The following is a 24,891-nucleotide window of genomic DNA, read 5'->3' as shown; positions in this document are numbered from 1 at the left end:
AAGTACAGAGCCAGCAGAGTTAATCAGCAAAAAGTTCAGTATTAAGGATTTTCCTAGAAATCAAAAGATAAATACATCTTCAAAGAGTGAGAGGCAGTTGATTCCATAACAGAGGGGCTATATACGAAAAGGCGTTACCTCCTGTATGGGATTTCTTGAAGTGAGGAATGGTAAGGAGACATTTCTCTGCAGAGCTTAGGACCCTGCCTGGCTGGTAGGGGATACGCTTCTCAGCTAAGTAACTGGGTCCTTTGCCATTTAAGGCTTTATGTGCTGTGCAGAAAACTTTGAACTTAATTCTCTGGCGAATGGGCAGCCAATGTTGTTGTTGCAGGAGTGGGAGGGAGGCCGTTCTAGGGGGTATATTTGTGACAAGCCGCGCCGCCATATTCTGTATTACAGTAGTTTCTTTAGTAATGACTCATTAGCTGCGAACAAAAGAGCGTTACAACAGTCCAGACTACTGCTGACCCAGTGCCTGAACCAAGGTTTTACATACAGCTAATGGAAGGAGGGGGAATACTCTATGCAAACAACGCATCATACGGAAGCAGGTCCCAGAGGTACCCACAACTTGATCCTTCATAGACAGGGTCTGACCTAAATACACACCTACGTTTTTTACACCCCTCTTAGGGATAGGGGCTGTGCCCAAATACACCGGCCACCAATCTGTGGACAGGAGTATATTATCATTACCAAAGAGCATAGTCTCAGTCTTTCCAGCGTTTAGCTGGAGGTAGTTATCCGTCATCCATGACGGAATACTTTTCATGCCCTCCATAAAACGAGATTTTATGGTTAGGGAACTTTTATTAAAGGATGAGAGAAGTTGGGTATCATCCGCATAAGAAATGGGGACAAAACCAAATTCTCTCACAATCTTTGCAAGGGGGGGCCACATACATGTTGAACAGCTTAGGGCTCAGACAAGAACCCTGTAAGAATGACCAGTGATCACATACTTAAACCCACAATACATCTGCACACATGGTATTTTGTTCCTCATTGAATACAGTTGTGTCTGTTTGTACCTGTGAATTAAAGTACAACATTCTTTTTAGAACCAACTAGCTACCACCTACTTTCCACCCACAGGGGAGGTCAATGGCACATATGAATCTACAATCAGACAAGCTGATTGTAGTTAAAGTATGAACAGATGACTATGTTGCCACCTTACAAATATCAGTGGGAGGTTGCGAAGGATAACTAAGCCTATTTTTTGCATGTTGAATGTGCCAAAGTTGTCTGTCTGTGCTTGCATAGAAAATATGAATGCACAGTACAGTTATCTGACAATGCCCGCTTTAGAAAGGGGTGCTGGTTCAAATGAGACAAACAACCGCCGTGCCTAAAGCCTGCACTGGTTTATTTATTACATTAGTACTCACTTCGATTTCCAGTGAATGAAGAGATCTTTGTGATCTGTTTGGAGGGTTTTTCAAAAAGGTTGGAGGTTGAATAGCTTGACTGACGTTAAAAGTTAGATGATCTTTGGGAGGAGTCTTAGATGTGTATGCAAGACCACTTTGTCTTTATGGTCCTGAACAAAAGGCATTCCATGAAGAGCACCTGGAGTACCCAAAGAAACAACTGAGACCAAGAATACAACTTTCTCTTTCCACGCATGTGGTGAACTGAAATTCAGTGGTTCAAAAGGTGTATCCATAAGTCTGGTTAAGCAAATGTTGAAATCCCATGTATGCCCACAGGATGCTCTATATTAGATGAATGCTTTAATGACTGGGATATACCAAGCATTACCTAACTGAATAGAAGTGTAGGATAGGACTGCCTCCTTAAGAGAATATAGATAACGGACAATACTCCATAGAGTTGCAGCGAGTGGATCTACAGAGGAACATGTACAGTAAAGAAGACAGTGTTTCCAAGTAAAGAAGAAAGTGTTTCCAATGTGCTGTATGGAAAGTTTGTGTTGTGGGTGTTGTCTTCTTTTAAGAGTAAGTACACATTCTGAAGGAAGGTTAAGATATTCAAAATCAACAATTTAGGAGGTGAATGTCAGGTTCATTAATTACGAATTGGAGTGGTACATTTGTATGTTCGTTGTTAACCTGTTTAAGCATGCCTTGAGCTTGCAGTGAAGTTGTATGGCATATCTAGCAACTAAGTGCACCAGGACCTCTCCACCATTGTTGGTGCAACTAAAATCATTGTCAAGCGTGCTAGTCACTGCTTTTTAGCAACTCCAAGGACAAGTGGTAGAGGCAAAAAAGTGAAAATAAATATCCCTGATTAGTTAATCAACTGAGTATATGTGCCCCAGCTGTGAAAGAAAAAGTTGGGAATTTGGGGAATGAGAGCGCATAAGTTAGTGTGGGTGAGAGTGAAGGAGTGTTAGAGAAAAGGAGTATGAGAGAGAGAGGGAGTGTGAGAATTAGTGAGAGTATTTGTGGTTTGGTGTTTGTTCTCTTACTGTTCCTACTAAGCAAGTCTGCAAATTCATAGTGTATTCTAGGCAGGAGTTCATTGAGGAGGTGGGTATGGAATTGAAGAGCCAGTGCCTCATATGTCTGCACCTCGTGAAACGAGTGAGGACACGCCTCCTTCTGAATATAGTCACAATGTTTGTGAACGGCATAACATTCTTGCCATGTAAGTGCAGTTTACATGGTAGTCAAGGACGAAAACACGGATTGTAATCCCAACACATTTATGTAGTGGATTTGTCTCATTATGCTCATTTGTCCTAGTCTCTGAAATTTGATATATGGGCCTCTCAACCTTGAAGGGAAAGTCTGTGGTGAGTGTGACCGAGACTAGAAATAGCTAGCCTATTGTGAAATTGTGTATGCTACCATATCAGCCAGTGCTTTAGCAGAGGCGACAACCAAACTAGACTGGATTCTCCCAATCCTCAGATGCTTGCACTTACCAAGTCACCAAACTCGCAAAGGGCATATTTGAAGTGTAAATTAGGGACTAACTCTACGCAACTTCATCCCCATTCTCAATGTGAGAGATTGTGGAGTCTAGAAAAGTGATACCAGTCTCCGAAAAGCTGCTTTCCTTTCCAGAGTTAGGAAGGCTTGAGCTACTTAGGTACTGCATGTTAAACTAAGATAATTGTTGGATCTGGGGGAGTGTGGCAGGTGGGATTTCAGGACCTTGATGGTAAACCCTTATTGATGATGTCAAGAAAATGTTTTCTGTGTACAAGACCAAATTGCTGAGCTGTATTTTCGTTTGCTAACCAACTGTCCATGTAAAGGTAAAAAGAAGCTCCCTGGGAGTGGAGGTTAGCCTCCACCAGGTAAGGTTTATTCAGCATATCATTACATGATCGGCAACACAGGCAGGAACCTTCAACTGCCCTACAATTCTGGAAAATACATTTCAAACATCTACCACATTCTAATTCTAAATAAGGAACACAAAGCAAGAGAATCCAACACATCTCCCCCGTACAATATGTAAAGAATGACTGCCTATAAATAATCACTGATAACTAAATAATCGCTCTACAAAAAAGAAAAAAACGATTCTACATCTATATACAAACATCAAGTTTAGTCTTAAAAATTGCTATTCAATTCAAAATATAATCCTGTAACTTTAATGAAAGACTGGTATTCATGCACAATTTCATTCAAAGTAATCTCAGAAACTACCTTAAGTTTCCGCTCAAAACCTACAGGATTATGTTGCATTCAAACAATAGATACTTGATTCTTGTTCCAACACTTTCAAATCAACCAATATTACTGAATATTTATTTACACAAACCACTTCGTTTGATATTGAAAATCAGGAAGATTTTGTTTTACTCTCCTGAATAGAACTTTCACCCTCATATAATGTTCTTCCTTAATATTAAGTGCTCTGCTCTCAGTTGCGGTATACTTTCTTTGAGCCTCTCTCTGCTACTCGTTCACTTTTTGCAAAACTTCATCAGAGATTATTTTATTCTTCATCCATAGCCGATTCATTTTTGTCCAGGCAATCTTTCTCTAAATTACACAAAAGGAGAAACCTTGGTCTCTGCATTAGGCGTGGAGAGCAGAGACTAAATTCCTTACTTCTTGCTTCCAATCTAAACCATTCACTATTGATAACTGTATGTTTTCTTTAATTATTCTATTTTAACAATCAACCAAACCACTGCTACTTGAATGCTAGAATGAAGTAATGTGCTTAATACCTAAATTAAATAGAAAAATCTTAAACTCCTAAGAAGTAAACTGAGGGGCATTATCTATGACAATCTCCACGGAATCCCCTCTCAGAAGAACTTTTTCAAAACATCCTCCACCACAGAAGAGGTCATTTTTATTCAAAAAGCCATTTCCAACCACCCAGAATAATAATCAACTACCACAATGCCATACTTAACATGCCCATTGCTTATCCCCAAAGGACCAATTATGTCAATGTCCAATTTAGACCATGCATTCTCAGGAACAGCAATCATAGGACTAGATATTGTAACCTCTGTTATATCATATGCAAAACATGATTTTCATTCCAGCACATATTACTCTATACACTGGTTCACACCCGTCCACCAAAACAACTCTCTCACCCTTCTTTTCATGGCTCTCATGCCAATCCTTCCTGGGCAAACTCCACAGCTTTTTCCTTAAGGAAATAGGTACCATCAAAAGATCAGAACTGTGAAGCAATCCACCCACCACTGATATCTCAGATTCAATTTCCCTAACAGCATCAACAAGATTATCATTCGGTTTCCCTCTAGGCCAACTTTCACTGACATATTTCATTACTTCTATCAATGAGGTATCTTGACTCAAAGCAACTAACCATTCTGACTTCCGAAATGGCATTGTTAATGATGTATGTTAACACACTAACAACTATATCTTCTTCCTCTATCATGCTCATTCTCTAATCCTCATCGTTTGAATTCACTGGTAATCTCGACAAACAATTTGCTATCATATTTCTAATTCCAGGAATATACACAACCTTGTAGCAGAACTCTTGCATTCTACATTACCACCTGGCTATTCTGGGAGTCCCCTTACCAGCGCCCATTGGTGGTAAAATGTCAATCAAGGGTTTCTGATTAACTATTACTACAACCTCTGTGCCACACAAATTCTATCGAAAATGGTTTACACCCCACCAGCAAGCCAAGGCTTCATGTTCTACAACAGAGTATGAGGTCGCCGCACCCTAAAGACTAAGACTGGCAAATGCTAACACTTCCTCTGTACTATTTTTACTTTGCAACAATACTGCTCCCAAACCATACTGATTGACATCTGTGATGACAATACTGGGATCAAGTGGTTTGAGGGGTATAGTATTGGCTATTTCTCTTTTAACATTTTCAAACTTCTGTTCAGACAGATCATTCTTTACAAATGTTTCCTCTTTTTCAATAACGGACACATTGCGTAAATTCTTTCTACACAATGAGGAATAAAACTAATAGAATTCCATCAGTCCCATAAATGATCACAACTGATCATTCCCTTGAATAACAGGTGCTTCAACCATGGCTTTAACAAAACTTTACTTTTGTTCTGACAATTTAAGGCCAGAAAAATGTACTTCAGATATACCAAACTTACTTTGTTCTACTTTAAGAGTGACTCCTTTTGGTTCTAGAAGATTCAGGACTAACAACCTCTTGTAATGGCTAGCTCCCTCACTGCCAAAGACCAACACATCATCCTGAAAACACAGAACACCCTCTACGTTCGAGGGCAAGGCAATGCATTACCCCCCCGCCCCAAAGTCTATCCCAGCGCCCTTTATCCAATAGCAGCAAACATGTGCAACAGTAACGTATCCTTTCTAGTCACTAGAGTGCTCTCCTGCATTTAACAATAGCCCATAAATATATTGCCTATACCAAATAGACAGCAGGGCTATCAAGCTGTTGGAGATGGATTGAGGCTTGTTTATACTGTCTGAAATTAGTTGAGCACAGAAATGGAATCAATATAGCTTTTCTTTGTTGAGAATAAAATGAGCAAAAAACAGTAGATGAACCGATTGTTCTGAAACCCCATCGCATGGGTAACGTGACACATTTTTAAGCGTGCGAGTTTTAGGTGGAAAGTCCACCATTAGTGGAATAAAATTTAGGCGAAATCCAACCAATATAAAATGATGCCGTAAATTGCGAACTAGTGTAAGATAAGAATTAGCATCACATCTTATTATAGGTGCCCTATAATACAGAGCTACAGTGGATTTAGTTTTGTTTGCCTCCCATCTGATGGCAGCTGCGTTCTCTAGGAGATGTGCTTCAGTTTAGTTTTAGGGAAGGTAGCACAAGCTAGTGGGGAGTGAAACAGTTAACGCAAGCCAATGCTTGCCAATGTGGATCTCACATATCTCAGACATGGTATTGCCTTGGCATGATCCAGTTTGAGGCAATCCCTTTATACTGCCTGGTTGAGAGTCAGGCTCTCCCTCTTCCAAATAGAAAGCCACAGTAACGGGGGCAGTTTAGTTGTGTCACTAATATTAGATAGACCCAAATCATTATGAGATATAAAATTAGAACATCTTTGAGGCAAGGAAAGTAGCCTTTTAGCAACGGTATCTTCAATACCTTGTAGAGAAACTATTTTTTCTCTACCAAACACTGCCACCCCATACGTGGTTTTGGCTTGTGAGGGATCGGTTTGTTCCCCACATTCTTTGCAAAGTTAAAGACGGCAGCAGCGTCTCTCTCCAGATTCAGGGCTCTATTGCTCACCATATAGTTACAAGAAATCTCATTGATTAAGACCCCAAAATAGGGAAAAGAATCAACCACCTCTACTCTGCACTGTGCAAGATAAAAAGCTGGACACTTTTTTGATGGTGAGCATGCGATTAATACTAACTATTTTAACTGGTTTACACGCAGGTCCAGGGAGAACATGAACCTAGCAAATTCTTCTTTGAGGCTTTGCAGTGCTCTAGTAGTACGTGCCACGATCACTGCATCGTCTGTATAGAGGAGAGTAGGAATCTGGGCCCCTTCGATATATGGATCATCCTTAGTACAATTTCCTAGGGCATTCTCCACCTTATTAGTTTACAGGGAGAACAAGAATGGGGCAAGCACACATCCTTGTCGCACTCAAAGCTTAATGCCAAATGGATTAGTGCATTCCCCAGCTCTGCCAAACCTAGCACTTGCTGTGGCCTCTACATAAAGCTGCCTGGTAAAATTGATAATCTCAGTGTCAATTCCCATGGAGATCATGATATCCCATACCTTATATGAGCCACGCCATCAACACACATTCTTAAACTCCCATTATGTTTCCGTGCTAAAACAGTAGGCGATAACCATTCTGAGCTCTCTATGGGCTCTATGATGTCTTTATGTTGTTGGTTGTCCAGTTTTTTCGCAATTCTGCTCTGACTGCAAGGGGTACAAAGGGTACTCATCACTTTCTGGATTATGGGGTCTAATCCTGATTTAAGTTGAATTTTGTGTTTCAATCTTTCCAAGATTCTCAGAAAAAACTTAAGGATATTTCACCTCCTACTCAGAAAGCTAAAGCTCACATAAGCCCTGAATATCATCATTTAAGCAAAACATGCTCAGAAATGCTAGGGTCTAAGATGATTTCTAAATTTCATTGTTCGAACAATCCCAACAATGATGAGCCATATTTTGCTATGTACACAACAACCAGTGCGGATTTGCCTTTAAAGAGTACATCAATCGGTTTCCCACCATACCCTAGGGGTCTCATAGCAGATTTCCTCAATTCCACACTGCTAACATTTTTCCAGTCAGGAACATCAATTAAAGTAAATGGAGAACCGCAATCCGCCATCATATTGACCCCAACATCACCAACCACTATTTGGCAGTAAGGCCTTTTGACAGCGACAGCATCCAAATTCATTATTTCAGCTTTATTGCACTGTCGATTCTGTGAAGCTTCAGAACATATTAAAACTCCACACTGCCTTCAGCCTCAACTCCTGAGCTCTCAGTCTTGGTCCGTTTTAACCATTGTTTATAACAAGCTATGATTGAGAGCTTTGGCACTGACCCAAAAGGCACTGCTGGTTTCTAAAAGTGCCTGTCAGAGGATCAAAAGCTTACCCCAACACTTGTCACCAGCCGCCACGGTCACTGATGCATTATAGTACATGGAGTGTGTAGTTAAAGTCACTTCAGCTTATTCACTAGTATTGAAGCATTTACCTTATGTTGGTATAGCCAGTGCTGTGTATCTCTTGACACTTGTTTCTAGATTATTGTCCATCAATTGAGAGTAAAATGTCAGTTCGAGGCTGGTTGGAAATGCTGCTCAATATCTTTCAGGTTAGATAAGTGGGTTTGGTTGGTCCGTACGGTGAAGCAAACCAAGTGAAAATTTGTAATAGACTTGAATGGGTAAGAAAGGATTATTTGCAATACTGGTGATTTTTGGAGCGTTTATCTGACACTTCATCAACAGAGATTCTCTATAGTAGGACAGGAAACACCAGTCCTCCTGCTATGCTGGTACAATGATTATAGGCCCTAACCTTCTCTTTTCCTACATGTCAGTCATCCCTAAGGTAGGCCCAAGGCACCCCTGTGGGCAGGATGCAGCATATGTGAAAGGTAGGACATGCCCTGGTGTGTGTGGCATGTCCGGATAGTGAATTACTGCCAATTTCCTTTTTCACTATTGCAAGGCTACCTGTTCCCCAAAGGTCAAAATGGGGAGTTGGTTTATAACATCTTATAAACAAAACTGGCCCTGAGAACTAGGTAGGAAGATGAAGTTTAGAATGCTTGAACTCAGAATTTAAAGATGCATCTTTTAGTGAAGGTGATTTTTACGTTCTGTGTTTTAAAATACCACTTTTAGAAAGTAGGTAATTTCTTGCCTAACCATCCAGTGTGCTTCTGCTGGGTTTGTGGATTGACTGTCTGGGTTTTGGATGACAGGGGCTGGGGAGCAGGAGTGGCTCCGGATAGTCTAGGTGGGTCAGGAAATGGCTGAATAGACCTGGGCTGCATTTAGAGTAGGGGAGGAGATTTCCTTGCACATGAATAGGCCTGGTCTGCCTCTGACAATAACGTCTCCATCTCCTGCCAGGAAGCCACACCAGAGAAGGCAGAACTGGTTTTGGCTGGGCACAGACACTCTCTGCCTAAGAGATCAAAGGATTTTGGGATATAAATATTGGGGACCAGACCCCTGAACTTTAGAACTCTTTTGGACCAAGAAGACTGCCAAGAAGAAGAACTGGAGAAGCTGTGAGGAGGAACTACCACATTGTTGTGTGCTTTGCTGTGTTGGCCTGCAGTGGCTGCTTCTGTCTTGGGCAGTGAAAGGACTGGACTGAACTTTCTGCAATCTACTTTTGTGAGTTTCTCCAAGGGCTTGAGGTAGAGCTTGCGCCCCTGTTCAAGAAGTCTCAGGAACAGCAAAGACTTCGAGCTCTTCTGCCCTCAGCACTGGGAACTGTGTGTTTTGTGCTGCAACAGAAGAAAAAGCAACCCGACGACAGACTACGCTGCAGACTCACCGCCTGCTTATGCCGTCACCGAGCCTCTGCTTTCACCGCGACCTGAGGGCACCGCACTCCGCACCACCTCGCTTCACGACGATCCCTTGCTATCCCCAACTACGCTGCTCCATGCCGAAATCTACGCCGCTGCTTGCACTGTGGTTGGAGGGCACCGCTCGTAAAGTTACATGACACATTGCCCTCATCACGCCGCGCGGCCTTGGCCTACCGACGCCATCGACTCCAGTTCGTCAGCCAACGACAGCGCTTCAGCAACGAAAACGCCGCAGCCTGCACCGCAAACTGCCAGCACTGCGACAAGCACCGCATTCCCTTCGCACCGCGACCCTGGTCTCACCGAACACGCTATCTGACGCCGCCACTGAGCCACTGCTGGCGCCGCACCAGACGCCTGCCGACGCCAGCGCTCCTGACTTCAATAGAGAGGAGTTTGATTTGCAACATGTGTGACTTCGAGGGTCCGGCGACTCCTGCACCGATCTCCGGAAACAGACGCATGCGGACGCCATGCTTTCGGAAGCTCAACGAGAGGTCGCAGTCACCCTGCATCTCTAAAAGGACTGTTTTCAGGTCTTCCCGACACCGTAACTGACCTGCAACGCTGTGGTCAGTCAGAACGGTTTGGATTTATTTGTTCACAACGCCGTGATAGCCCCGGATGGAGTTAACATCAATGAACTGTTTTTCAAGCATATTGTGATAACTGAAGATTTCTAAGTACTGTATAGTGGATTTTTATCGTTTTTGGTCTTGTCTTAAGTATATAAAAATATTGGGTATTTTTCTAAACTGGTGTGATGTCCTTTTTTAGTGCTTACACTGTTACTGTTGGTTATTTGCAAATGCTTTACACACTGCCTCTAAGATAAGCCCGACTGCTCATGCCAAGCTACCAAGGGGGTGAGCTGGGGTAATTTATTTTAGGAGTCTAACTCCCTTATCCTGAATAGGAAGAAGGGTGCTTATTTGCACAAAGGTGCAAACCCTTGCCAACTAGAGACACCATTTCTAACAGCCAGCAACATTTCTTAGGAATCATACTTATTTCTCTACATAACATTTTATAGGATCTGCCATGGACATATTTTAATATTTACGAACTCCTATGGCAAAGACTGTGATGATGGTCATTCCATCTTTGGAGGAAAAAGAAATATACAGAATAAGCTGGGTAAAAGGTGGGACATGTTTGAAGCATATACATTCATAATAGTCGGCAAAAAGAGTGAGAAACATTATGAAAGAAAAATAAAATGTATATATAGAATTCAGCACTGTTATCCATTCACATACCAACCACACCTATTGAATGGGCTACCACAGGTCACAGATTATGGTAAACTGGCAAAGTTCCTAATGTTCGCCAACACAAATCTGTACTTTTCCTTTACGTTTGATTCCCACAAATCACACAAATAAAAATAAATGTTCTAAGCATCATAAAAACATTCTGCATGCGACACCACTGCCCTTATCAGTGGGTCTAGTGTCGTTTTTTAGCCAGGCATTTCGTGGCCTGCCTCAACAGGTGTACTAAGGGCATCTTACTAGCACAGAACTAAATGGCTACATAGCAATGGGCAAATGTGTATTGTTAATAAGACTGGTAAAACAAACCAATTTAACTGTAAAGCTAAGACCTAATGAGCTACAAGCGCATGTTCATCAATTTGAAAATATACTCATATTTTTGTTATTCCATGTGTGGACAACACTTCTCTTCATAATTAACTTCTACATCTTGGAGCAGACAAAAACAGCCATTCAAAGATTAAGCATGGGACCTTCACCGGAACTTACATTCACAGCTTCCACTTTGTATTCGTCATCACTCTCTGGAGATGAAAGGTCCAGCAAAATAGGGCACACCTTGTTTTCAATGTCAGTTTGGTCGACTAAATCTTGGTCAAGTAACATTAACAAGGCTTCTTGGCTTGATTTTCGAACCTAAAATGATGAAAACATAGAATCAATTTTTTACTATATTTTACAACAGTTTAAATCAGAAACATTGTTGTATAGATCCGGTTATACTAAACCAGTATAAAACATATGTATAATACATAACATCGCACAAAAATTTATAAATTTAGCACTTTGTATAAAAGATTTAGCTTGATGTGCACAATATCCTTTAGGATTTCACATATCCCTAAGGCTCTTTTGTGCCCAATTGTTTTAATTTTCCACTCAGTGCAGCACAATATGTTAAAAAAGAAACCGCTCTGTAACATTTGTCAATTCACCTGGAGAACCTTAATTTCCTAGCAAAATCTAAGTGTTTTCTTTCAATCACATATGATTGGGGTCCTGGGCGGCAAACATGATATAGCAATGTCTCGTTTTACAACAGTTGGTGCCAAAATGACAAATCCATTTGTGATTAGTATAGCCATCCATCTACCCCATAATCATCCATGCAACCTCAGTCGCAGCACCTTTAGTTAGCAATGCTCAATGTATGAAGACATTGACACCAACAAACTAGCAATAGCACCATGCCAGGTGGATCAGGCTTTTCCCATATTGCTAGTACCTACAAAATACATAAATGGTTTATGCACCAAACGTTCCTTTTTTAACACAAGTGGCATATGATCCTGTGTGTAGTAGTAGTCTGCAAGTTCTACAGGCTTGAGAAACTTTCAGTGTAGCACGCACATATTACTCTCAAAAAGGTCCAACTGTAACTAGGCAAGTGGGTTTTAGGTCAATTGTTTTACTGTAGCAGAGAATAATAGAATTTCTAAATCCAAACAAAGTTCATCACTAAATATAGTATTAGGAGGTCACTTGCAGGAATCATAAAGAAGCTGCAAATGTGCTTTAAAAAAAATGATAGTTATTAAGGCAGGGTTCTATACCTTTCTGCTATCTTTCCTTATTGCCAAAAGCAATGATGCCTATGTTTAGGAATAGGTGTCTCTACGCAAGCCCGTCATAGCGTCTCTATTGTCTGGGACACTGTTTAATTTTGTCTGGTTGAAAGTCTTGGTTACACCACAACTTCCAAATCTTAAGCTACTTTATTTACCATGACATACATTTTGACAAAGTAACAATATTAGATTTCGTAGGATCATACAGTCTTTCAGTGTTCCCAAATAACATTTTCCGATTTGCTTAACTAATGGAACAGATGAGGTCTTCTACTTTTTTACAAATAGCATACACTTTGTTCCATAAAGTTAAACTACTACTGATTTCAGAAGTGCTGCGGCTGTGTGGTATGCTTCTGAATCCACAGTATTATTAGATTTTGTATCAAAACATATGAACAAGGGATTCTGGGGCCATATAACGGATATACATGCGGCACTAAGTCAATTAAATACAGCTCTTCACATATCATGAAGGAAATTAGAAAATAAGTAAAGAAACACTGCTCAATAATGTTTATCACTTTTATTGTCATGCACAATGTTGGAATCTGCATGTATTGCTTCACTCAGACCAAGAAAGCTGCAAAAAAGGCAAACTGTTTTCTCAAGGGTATTTTCGTTTGTGTTAATTCATAGGTGCAGATCCTTTACTGGAGAAGGCCGAAAAGGGAGGTACTCCAGGTATATTTAGTTTGGCCTAAAATGCAATGAGATGAGCATATATGCCCATTCTGTGCAATCATTCAACATCAAGCATATGCTAGTCTTGTGGCAAAACGTGTACATTAAACTATCTTTACATACAATCACATTTTTCTAAGACTCTTTGATTACAACTCCCCTTTGACTTTACATGTACCTTTCAATTCCTGCTACAAAACTAAAAGAGAGATAGTGAAAGCAGTAGATAGACAGACAGACAGATAGATATGGATTATGTTACTTATCCTGTAAGCATCTGTTCTTGGCATGTAGAGCTTCAGATTCACATGCATTGTGTAAGTCAGCCAGTTAATGCTGAGCTCAATGACTGCAATTTGTTTTTCTACGAAGACGTTTTTTGAGTCACAAGGCTGTGTGACAACTCCTTTTGGTGATACTGCGCATGGGCATCGACCCCATTGTTAGATTGTTTTGCCACAGGTGGGTGACAACGGAGTTAAAGTAAGCATTACTAATGTGAAGTCCATGCTAGTAAACTGAATTAAGGTCAAGCAGTGAACTGTGACCTACACAAAGCGCCTTCTTCAAATTTGTCTCGTGAAGCAGCTGGCGGAGTGGAGGATGGGGGTGGTGTTGGTAGAGTTGGAGAGGTAGAAACAGGAATGTGTAACGGGCTAGTAGCAATGTCCTTTTTAGGTTGAGCCTAGAGGCAACGCGCATGCGTTGCTCTCAGAGGCATGCTGTAATTTCTCTGTGGACTTAGTCCACACCCACCGCTATTACTTGCTTTGTGTGCCTTTCTGAATTGCTTTTTTTTTTTTTAATTGGTGAAGCGCTGCTCTTTGTCCCGCCTTTGAGTGTGTTTTCACTTCGATTGCAACGGCCCCGGTTACATGTGCTCTTTCTCTTACATTTATTTATAGTTTGTCCGGCGCGCTAATTTTTTTGCATTGAACAGTCCCGTGCAGTTTCTTGCTTGCCCGCAGCAACTCTTGCTCCCTTTATGTATATTTACGATCTGCTCCTACCTCCGAGCTCTACCCATTGTCATGTTGGCATACTCCTGCCCCCACCCGCTGTCGTATTCACCACCTCCCACCTCCCTCGTCCCTCCACCTCTCCCTTTTCTGGGCATGTGGTGTTTTTCTTTTTGTATTGCTTGGTTTAGTTTGTTTTGGCCCCTGTATCTCAAATGTCGGCTTTTCTTCCTCTACCCGTTCACCCGTCCCGATGTCCGTGTGTTTTAATGGTTTACTTTTTTGTCCCCAGGAAGCGTTCATCCCTCCTGCCCCTGCTCGACTTAGTGCTTATAAACGTACGTTGTTTAATTAAAGTTTTTCATATGAGCATGTCTCTAATTTGTTGATCTCAAAAGGGCTTGTTTAAATGTATTTTGACCACTGTTCGAAATAACCAATCCAGTGGCAGGAGACGTGACAGGCATGTGACAAAAGGCAGAAGTGGGTAGCAGATTATTGTTGCCTATTATCCCAGAAAGGGTGTGGTGGAACAGCCGGTGCTGTTGATTATGGAACTGGGCAAGCAGGTTCAAGTCTCAGCTATTATCAACAGCCTGCAATTTCAGGGTAGATCACTTAGTCTCCCCCATGCCTGAAAACATTAGTGTGACCTTATTGTAAGAAAGTTCCCTCTTTTTGCATGGTTGCCCCTGCTTTTTGCTGAACTGCTGATGTCCTTTGAGTGAGTTTGCCCTGGGTTCCTGCCAACCAGGTACCCAGGACCTATACTCTTTCCCCAAACTGCATTGCAAACAAAACCCAATTGGCACTTTTTGGCCACAGGTCAGTCCCTTGTAAATGGTACCACAGGTACCATGGGCACTGTGGGCAAGGAAGGCCTCTAAGGGCTGCAGGACTTATTGTACCACCCTTAGAGGCCCTGTACCTTTACACTCACACACTGAATTTGCAGACTGCGTGTTTTGGTGCGGAACAAAGTGAAGAGTCGACACGGCACACATACCTGTATGCCATGCCTACAACCCACTGCCCTAGCATAGATCAGCCACTCCTCTAGCTGGGTGCACTATACCAATGGTGAGGGTGCATGTGCATGAGCCCTGTACCCCTACAGTGTCTAAGTCAATTCTTAGACATTGTAAGTGCAAGAATGACATTAAGAGTATATGGTGCTGGGAGTTTGTCATTACGAACTCCACAGTACCATAATGGCTTTACTGAAACCTGGGAAGTGTGGAATCAAACTTCTCAGCACATTAAACCCACACTGAGGCCAGTGTGGGATTTATTGAAAAATGCATACAGAGGGCCTCTTAGAGATGTCCCCTGAAAAACGCCCTAACACTAGTGTCCAGGCTGAGTGGCTGATCACCAGCTGCAACCACCAGACATGTTTCTGGACCCCTGGGTCGAGAGCCTGCTGCTCAGGGGGTCTGAAACGATGCACATTCTGGGACGAGGTGCCAAGCCTCCTCCCACAGGATGGGCAGGGTCCACGAACAGGAAGCATCAAAGGCTTGCCGCCTTTGTGAGCTTCCCTAGGCCCTTTGCTGATTCCAGCAACTGGCCCCCACAGGTTCTGACCCCCACTTTGGGCAAGAGCATCAGCGGGAAAACCAAGTGAGGAAGGGAGGTGTGCCCACCTTTGTCAACCCCACCCCTCAGGTGGGGGAGGTGAGGTGAAGCACAACCCTCAGTCCCCGCCATCTTGCAGATGGTGGGGGACCCAGCCAACCAGAGTGAGGCACATGGGCCCCTCGCACTGGAGGGTGGCATAATAGGGGGTGTACCCACCCCAAGGAAGGGACCCATTGGTCCCACCCTTTACCTACCTGTAACGCCCCTAAATTTAGTATTTAGGGGCCACCCCAAACCTGGCCTCCTCAGACAAGAAACGACCAAGACTTTTCATCTTGGACCGAACAGCTGTGCTGAAGCTAAGAGAAGGAGGACGCCCACTGACTTGGCATCAGCCCTACCAGCTAGTCCCGACCTCAAACCTGCAGGAGCGAAACTCTGGTGTGTCCTGCAGCCAGTAACCTCAAGAACCCAGAGGACCTGCCCTGCCTTCCGCAGAGGAGACTTTGACTCCTGTGAACACCGGATTTGTTCACCCACAGACTCTGGCTCCGGCCAAATACGTGAGTCTGCACCATTCTGCACCCGTCGCCCACTGCCCGAGTTAGAGTGGCCCAACACCACGGGGAGGTCTCCCCGGCGATCCTGACCCGAGATTTGGTGATCTCTGCCCTGCCGTGATTCTCCCAGCAAAGCCTGCAGCCTCTTTTATGGAGACTCACCCCGATCGCGACAGGAGCTGGTAAGAGAAACCCGACGCCTAAAGACACCCCTGCACCCGAAGCCCCACGGCCTTGGGTGACCCAACCGACAGTGTCGCAGCATCCCAACTTACCTCTCCAACCGGTGGTCACCTCCAGAAGATCTTTGTCCTCGAGCCTGCAGTCTGTGAAACCAGAGAATCCTCATTGAAATCAACAGGGCACCCAACGGCAAAACAGCACCCTGCACCCAGACGCCCCTGTGCCGCTGCGGGTGTACATTGGGTGCTAACTCTGATCCCCCTTTGCCCTGAGCTAATCCCCAGGAGCTTTGCTCCCACAACCTTGTGGCCTATTCGTAAGCAGTCACCAACCGGAGGCCCCCTATCACCCATTGGATAACATTGGGCCTCAGCACCCAGCCGCCCTAGTGCCGCTGACTGTGTAACAAGAGTGCATCCTTGACCCTGTGGGCACCCTTGTTCTAACCCCAGAAACTCAACCCCAAAGACCGAGTACTTACCCGGTAAACGATAGCTTCATTTCTCTCCATAGGAATACATTGACTGTTTTTCTCTGAAAAATGTTGTGTGGAGTTGATTTGTATAGAAACCTGAAAAACTACAACTGTGCAAAACTGATTTTACTTACCTTTTCTCTAAGAAATGTCCCAGTGTGTTATCTAGGCATATCACACCGAGTAGAAAAAGTAATCTAAAAAGTAACTGAAAAGTAATCTGTACAGTAATTTCGAATCCTTGACTTACCTGTATTTCAAACTGCATTTGAACCTGCATTCAATTGTAAACACAGCATAAGATATTGCAAAGCATTTATTTCACTCACCTGTGCCAGGCTTGGCTTGGATCTAGAAATAAAATAACTTAATATATTTATGCAAATAAAATTAGTCTGAGTTCAGTCTTGAGTGTGTGACATCATTTGCTGATTGAGTGTGTACAATAAATGCTTAACACTACCCTCTGATAAAGCCTTACTGCTGGCCCAGACTACCAGAAATAGATAGGTGCTATCTTCTTTTACCTCGGTCTACCTTTGGGGTTCCATTGGACTCTGTGCACACTATACCTCAGTTTGGTATAGTATGTACAGAGCCAGCTTCCTATACTTATTTAATGTAAAGTTAGTCCGCGGAAAGCGCACCTGTACCTCCGGGCAGAGTTTGCACCATATAACTTAGTAATGTAACTGTTGCTCATGTAAAGCAGACCCGTACCTCTGGGCTGAGTTTGCACCATATGACTTAGTAAAGTAACTGTTGCTCGAATAAAGCGCACCCGTACTTCAAGGCCAAGTTTGCACCATATAACTTAAAAAAAGACCAGAGACATTAGGCCCACATCCTTGCGCACTCCCTGTAAAGATGAGAAAACATGGACATGTCTCTGGTCATGTGATCAGATCTAAACAGCAGAGCACCGCTTGTAAAGAGTTGGAGAGTGGGAAAACATCAAACAAATGTACGATTGATAACTAGACCACTTACAACTACACGCAAAGGGGAAGACAGATTTTCTTCAGAGCGTTGTAATGTGTATTGTATACAAATACATAATCCTGTGCAGGTCCTCTGCAGCAAAACATCGATAAGTGAGTTAACACTAACGAAAACAATTTGCTGTCCGTTACACAGTACATACTGTGCAATTCTGTATTTTTAGAGCCAATATGAATGCCCTTGCCAGTGATTTTGTAGTCTGTGACACCATACAGCTAGCTTCTTGATTTTCAGGAAATAAAATCCTTGCCATTTCATTTCCGCACCGTGAGTATACTTTGCACCAACCATTAACAAAATTCATTACCTCTATGTGGTTTGGAAAGAAAAGGCTTTGCGTGCAGAGGCTACCCACAACAATACATTAGTAATACAAGGAGTGTTTCTGTTGTCTCCTCAGTTAGATGTGTGTAAGTCGAGCTCAGCTATTTAGCTGCTATCAAGATTTGTGTAACAAAGGAGGAGCTTTTGAAGCTACTTAGGGTTTCGTCCAGAGCTGCACAACTTGATGTCTCAGACATTTCGCCTACCTTTGCCGGAGTTTGGACGTCTGTGTGGACTTTTGCTCGTGAGGGGCCCAGGGGCTGTTTGTGCCTCGCAGCGACTGCTCGCCGCACCAGCTTCGCAGGTGCCGGTTCGCGGGTGCCGCTTCGCTGACTGACTGCCAACAGGAGGAGACTGGAGGAGCTGTTGACTGTGGGGCTAGGCAGGTAGAGCAACGCCGCAGGGACTCGCTCTCCCAGGAGTCCCTGCTCGACCTGCTACACCTGGTCAGCGCTCCCTGCCCGCCACGCCCACAGCACACCGAGGACCTAAAGCACTGCCCTTCTCTTTGATCAGCGGGACATTTCGCCTACCTTTGCCGGAGTTTGGACGTCTGTGTGGACTTTTGCTCGTGAGGGGCCCGGGGGCTGTTTGTGCCTCGTAGCGACTGCTCGCCGCACCCGCTTCGCGGGTGCCGCTTCGCTGACTGACTGCCAACAGGAGACCGGAGGAGCTGTTGACTGTGGGGCTAGGCAGGTAGAGCAACGCCGCAGGGACTCGCTCTCCCAGGAGTCCCTGCTCGACCTGCTACACCTGGTCAGCGCTCCCTGCCCGCCACGCCCACAGCATGTCATCCGCCCTATTTTACTAAGCTCACTCTAACGCTGCGCGGGAGCGCCCGGGGCTAAGCCCGGGCAAAGGGCGGGCCCTCTGAGGCCCTCAGAGACCGAAGGAGGCTGGGCTGGGCCCCCCCTCTTTGAAGTTAATTTCGTCTGCTAGACACTTAGTATGATGTTGTTGTAAGTTGGTATATAGTTTATACCCAATTGGAGTGTCTATAAAGTTTGTTACCTGAACCATTTTCTGGGTGGGTTGCACCTGTTTGGTTAGTATTGGACTTATAAGTACGAGGTGATGTCGTCCCCTATTAAGGCCAAGCAATCACCACCAGTGGGAACCAATCAACGAACGCTTGATAGCTATTTTAAAGCAGCCCCAGGAATAGATAAGGAAATCGCTCTTGCAGAGCGACGGGCTGAGAGACGTCGCTCCATTGATTTTTATTAAGAACAAGCGATCATCCTTAGGCTCGCTCCAACTAGCGATTTCACCAATCCACAGTACCCCCTCTGTAAATGTGGTTTGTGAGGTATCCTTTAATGATAGTGTACCGTTACTTCTGCAGGAGAGAACCCCCCCAGTAGTCGCAATTAGTGATCTGATTGCAAATCAGTCGGCTTTGCAGTGTAATACAACACCGGAGCTTGAAGTCTTGCTTGATACTCTGCTACCTCGAGTTGACCCAGCCCATAATCCAAAGGAAAGTATGAAAACCACAAGAGCTCAAGGCCCACCGCCTAAAAGAAGAAGAAAGAGGGGGAACTCCTTACGGAAAAACAAGAACTCTGATAACGAGTCTGGACTGAGTAAAAGCTCTACACTAAATGCACTCAGATCCCCCATAGCGGTTAACCCTACACTCACTCCAGCTAATGATCAATCTAGTGTCCAGCTAATGGGCAGTATAGAATTATTAATGAAATCACTCACACTGCCATTAGCAGAGAGACTAAAGGCTTAACCCATCAATTGGAGAAATTAGAAAAGGCTGTTGGGGAAATCAAAGTGGCAATTAAGGATTTAGTCAAATTAACACCAGTGTCCCTAACCCCTGTGTTGTCCCCATTAATTACCGTCACAGATGGATTAAAAAACACCAACTTGCCTAAACCGAAACCCCGGAAATTAATGCCCCCTAACATAGCAGGGTTAAACAGTAAAAACAAGGAAAAGGAGGCACATGAGTGTGTAAAATTGAATCCTGTAGGAAATGTTCCTAAACCCACTGTTCAGGATAAAACTGCTAGGGCACTTCCACCTAAGAAGCTTAGAGTAGAACTGCCTCCGGAAGCAGTCCCGTATGTAGTGGTTCTCACAGGAATGCCAGCCCAAGAAGAGGGTAGTGGAGAAAATCAGCATCAGCTGAAATATAAGGTCATATATTGGCTGAGTCAGAATTGTCCACTACCACCAAATATAAATGGGGTAATTCTTAATGTTAGGCGTCTTCCATGGTTGGGGCAAAGACCTAAGGATATAATGGGCGACATTATCATTATAAATTTCCGTGATGAGAGAGCAGTTAGGCATATTGTCAACTCATTCTCCTACAACGTTAGTAACTCAATCATTGCTCATGATTTGACTTACTTCTACCCCAGAGCAATAGTGGCTCCGGTACCTACTCTTAAACCCCCGGTCTATTACCAGAGCAATCATACTGGTTTCACATCTCGATATCAGGATGCTGGCACTGGTTTTGGGTTTTCACTCCAAACGCAGAGATGTGGATCTAGACAAATTCCTCAGCAAAATGTTGACTACTCCTTGCCCACCTATAACCGTTTTGCGGCTTTGGCAGGCATGGAGGGAGTCGACTGACTTGTCTCAGGGGGTGCAGCAGACGAGGTTACTGGTGATTTACAAATGGTGCCCCCCTTGACGGTAGAATTGCCCCTCAATGGCAATTCACATGTCCTTTCCCCAAAGCATATATGTCTTCTGGACATATTGATCGATAATGTAGCTGAAGTTGATGGGCCAACCGATCCCGTACATGTTTCAAGTTTGGGAGATGAAAGTGGGAAGTTAGATGATGAGACAATCAGAATAGTGTCTTGGAATATAGCTGGTCTGGCAGCCAAATTTAATAATACAGAATGGCGCCGGTATATAAGCAAATTTAATATAATTTGCTTACAAGAAACCTGGGCAGTTGACAATGCTTCCCTACACATCCAAGGGTATAAGTGTTTCTTTGTTCCTGCAAAGAAATCTAGTTCAGGTAGAGCTATGGGAGGGCTATCACTATATGTAGACCTGAACCTACTCGGCACATGGTCGACCGTAAACTGTAACTCACAAAACATTCAAGAGGTACGGTTTAATGGTAAAGGATTAAAATTGACCATGTTTAATGTTTATAACAATGGAGCGGGTGGAGGTTGTAATGCACTGATAAGAGAACTGGAGTGCAGATTGTGCCAGGATTCTGTTGCTGAAATTGGGAGCTTGGGTCAAAATATTTTGGTCATGGGGGACCTGAACTGTCACCTCTGTCCAGCTCTTTTCCCATTAGATGAGGGTTGGTCGCGCTGCCCAGAGGATAATGGGGCTCATTTTGAGCATTCTGCGGATGGTCATGCACTAACAACATTTTTGCATAACCAAGACCTGGTCCATACAATGGACATGGCGCATATACCGCAGGATGGTACTGATAGGGCAAGATTTCGCATATTACGCGACTTGCTTGAGTCATGAACCTCGAATCTGTTATAACCCGGTAACAAAATTGTATGTTGTACTAATTCTCCTTTATTTTTGAATGCGCGTGTATCTTAGTGATGCTTGCCTATGTGTTTTACTAATACGATTAATCTGTGTCCTTAAAATGGCTGCCGTTTGGAATATTGCTTCTGCGCATGCGTTAGTCACACTCACGTGACGTGGTTGTAATTCTGGAGGGAAAGGGTGCGCATGCGTAATAGCCACAAGATGGCTGCTTATGTATTAACGTGGTGAAGCTCGTGCAGATGCTCTCGTGTTATTGTGTATTGCACTAATATAAAACCGCATAGTATATTTTTATAGTGATAAACCATAAGTACACAATCATGATGTGTAGTATATTCATTTATTTCTATGTTTTAATTTGTTTTCGCTTACTTTTCATGTACCACGATAACTGGGGGGTCTGACTGTGACGAGAACCATTCTGACGGTCCTTCTGCGCATGACACGCAGCCAGGGAGAAATGTCCTTGAGCAGTGGAACTCAGCCAGCTGGCAGCCACAGTCAAGATGCTCCTGCGAAAGCCACCTCTGACCTAGGAGGATGGAGCAGAATTTGTTCTTCGTTTGTAACAATTGTAATTCTTCATCGTATTCTGTGAAACTTTTCGTGGGAACCCCAATCCTGCTAGGCGGATCCCTAGTATGTAAATTTTGGCTTACAATAATCTGTTCTGATTGGTGTGTTAACCTAGCCTACTTTGGGACCAATCGAAATTGTGGATTCTGACATTTTGCAACATTGGGGGGTGGTACACTGACCCCAAAACAGTATATCTAGCCTAGGTTCAGCTAGAGAAATTGTCCGACTTGTCTGAATAGCTGACCTGTCACTGACCCAACGCACTCAATAGGTGACTGAATTTACAGGGCGCTGCGGAGCACTCTGTCCGAAATTGACCATAGACTTTAAGGGTTTTACTAAACCTTAAGTGCTGGCGGAGCACTTTGTTGGGGAGTTCGCTAACCCAATCGGGGTTCTGACTGATAGCTGCAGAGAGGGTGGAGCGCAGGCGTTGCTTCCGAACTGCGGGTGCTGGTCGTGCCTTGGTGGTCCTGTCCTGATCCTTATCTGGTTTTCCTGTCCTGTCCTGGGGTGTCCATTCTGCACCTGCTGTCCCATTGATGACTGCTATTCCTTGGGGTATTTCCTGTCCTTGACTGATCCGTGGCCAGGGTTGGTTTTCACACCATTCTAGGTAAATATATAGATAGGGCTGAGAACTCTATACTGCACCTTTCTATTTTCTGTCTTTGCTTCAATAAAGACATACATTTGCACATGTTATAATTTCCATGTTTTTCGCAATCTACTAGATGAATGACCATTGCATTTTTTTTTCCATAGCATGTTCCTAAGTTACCCTACCTTTTAGAGCACAATTCTCTCCATCCTGTTTATGAATTTAGATGTGGTTTATAGTTTCTCCTGAATTCTATTCTTTAAATAATATTAGAATTATAGCGTGTTCCACTTTTCACCCTTCCGATAGATGTATAGGATTCCTAATTTTCCACTCATTTTCATGAAGTACGTCCCAATAGTATAATTCTAGTACATGCAATAAGTTTGCTCATTTATAGATGTCTATTCTTGAGTTCCAGTTTAAGTCTACTTAGCGTGTTCCCTGTCGCACTATTTACAAATTAAATGATTGCCCTTACACTTTTCTTGTATGGTTATGTTCTTTTTGTTATCTTGATTATCGATTGCCTTTTAACTGTAAGCCTAATGCTCTCAGAAACTGATTTCTAGATAAAACCTTTAAAACTTCTCAGTTGTCCGTGGTCATTTTATGAATATCAGAGGTATTTAAAGTTGGGTTTTGTATTTTGTCTACTTTTCTTCACAGCTAGCTCCCTGATCCATTGTGGTCATAGGTACCCGTAACGGTGGATTGGTAAGTCGGGTACACTAGAATAAATAAGAGGGAATCAGGGTTGCTGATGGTAGGTTTGTGAGGTCGCCTGATTAATGTATATGGTGAATTGAAATCTATGGGCCTGAAATCTATATGGTGAAATTGTTGGTTGGGTGACCCACGATCTCTATCAGTAATTTTCTGGTAGCAGAGCTATGGTTAGGGACTAGTTAAAAATTAGGTAGGACTAGTTAAGCTAGATAAGTTGGATGCTGCTAGTTGAGAAAGAACTTTTGCTGCTAAAAGAGTAAAGATTTTAGGTGAACTGATCACTCACGTGAAATGCTTTGCTTTGGAAATTATGAAATGTTTTAAATTTGTTTTTCTTATTATTGTACTGATATATGTATTAACCCACTTGTAAAGTTACTGTTACATGTTTGTTGGGAATCCCCGGGGAATTTAATAGCGAGTGGTGAAGAGAATCCACTTGCTTTGAGGTCACTTACTCCAGGAAGGTTAGTGCAGGTTAGGTAGAACTGGAAGCACTAACTAGGGTTTTTCTGAATATATGTTTGAATAAATGATTGCTACGAGATCATTGGCAAAACTTCTCTCATGATATAACCTAGTAAGAGTCACAGAGGAAGGAGTAGCAGGTTCGTCGGAGCTCGAGTGATAGCAAAGGGGTTCGCTGGTGAAACGTTGGACTTAGAATATATCCCAGAAAAGTGGATGAGTCTAAGGAAGTAACGGGTTCCCTAATGCTTGAGTGAAGGATAGGCAGAAGAGATCTATCCGTAGTGTATGAAAAGTAAATGGAAGTAACTTACTTGCAGTGAAACAAATTCTTTCTGTCTAGACACTTGAGTACAGTGGCGAATGTGTATTCGTTGTTAAATAACCAAGCACTGGCACTTTAGAAAGAAATAAAGTTTCCGTTACCTTGTGAAGGAGGGAGTCAGTTGCGAGGCTGCTCTGACGTGACTCCGTGCCGCGCTGGGATTGGTAGACGCAGCGGGGGTGTAGCGGAGCAGGAATTGTAAAGGAGGGGTGAGTGCCGAAGCGTGAGAACCTGTCTCACGAAAGGCCGCGCACCCATTGGTCGAGATTATTTGAATTCGTGCATTTCATTGGTCGCACGAAAATAAGAGACGCACTAGGATTGGGAGCGACTTGTAAACAAAGCCGCTCGCAGAAGTCGTATGTGGCACTCGTATAGACCGCATACTAGACCTGATCCACGATATTTAGGGTTTGAGAACGATCAGTGGAAAGGGCATAAAACCGACATTATGTACGGAAATAAGAGAAAAATATCCCTTGTAAATAAGGTGAAGAATTATTTTAAAAAGGACAAACCGATTAGAACCAGAGAAGGTGTTGTCATTCC

The 24,891-nt window shown here is 43.3% G+C and overlaps 1 protein-coding gene across 2 annotated transcripts in view; it reads right to left on the bottom strand.

The window, feature by feature from the left end:
• The window catches only part of LOC144768360 (serine/threonine-protein phosphatase 4 regulatory subunit 1-like), a 393,513-nt gene that overhangs the window by 162,784 nt on the left and 205,838 nt on the right, over positions 1 to 24,891 (bottom strand). For both annotated transcript variants that reach the window (XM_078651958.1, XM_078651957.1), the window contains one exon: positions 11,278 to 11,424. In XM_078651958.1, coding sequence (XP_078508084.1) covers positions 11,278 to 11,424 — 147 coding nt within the window. The remainder of the gene's footprint in view (positions 1 to 11,277; positions 11,425 to 24,891) is intronic.

This window comes from Lissotriton helveticus, chromosome 7 (assembly GCF_964261635.1).
Source record: "Lissotriton helveticus chromosome 7, aLisHel1.1, whole genome shotgun sequence".
NCBI lineage: Eukaryota > Metazoa > Chordata > Amphibia > Caudata > Salamandridae > Lissotriton > Lissotriton helveticus.
Note: the sequence above shows the minus strand (reverse complement) of the source record. Positions and strands in the feature narration are given on the sequence as shown.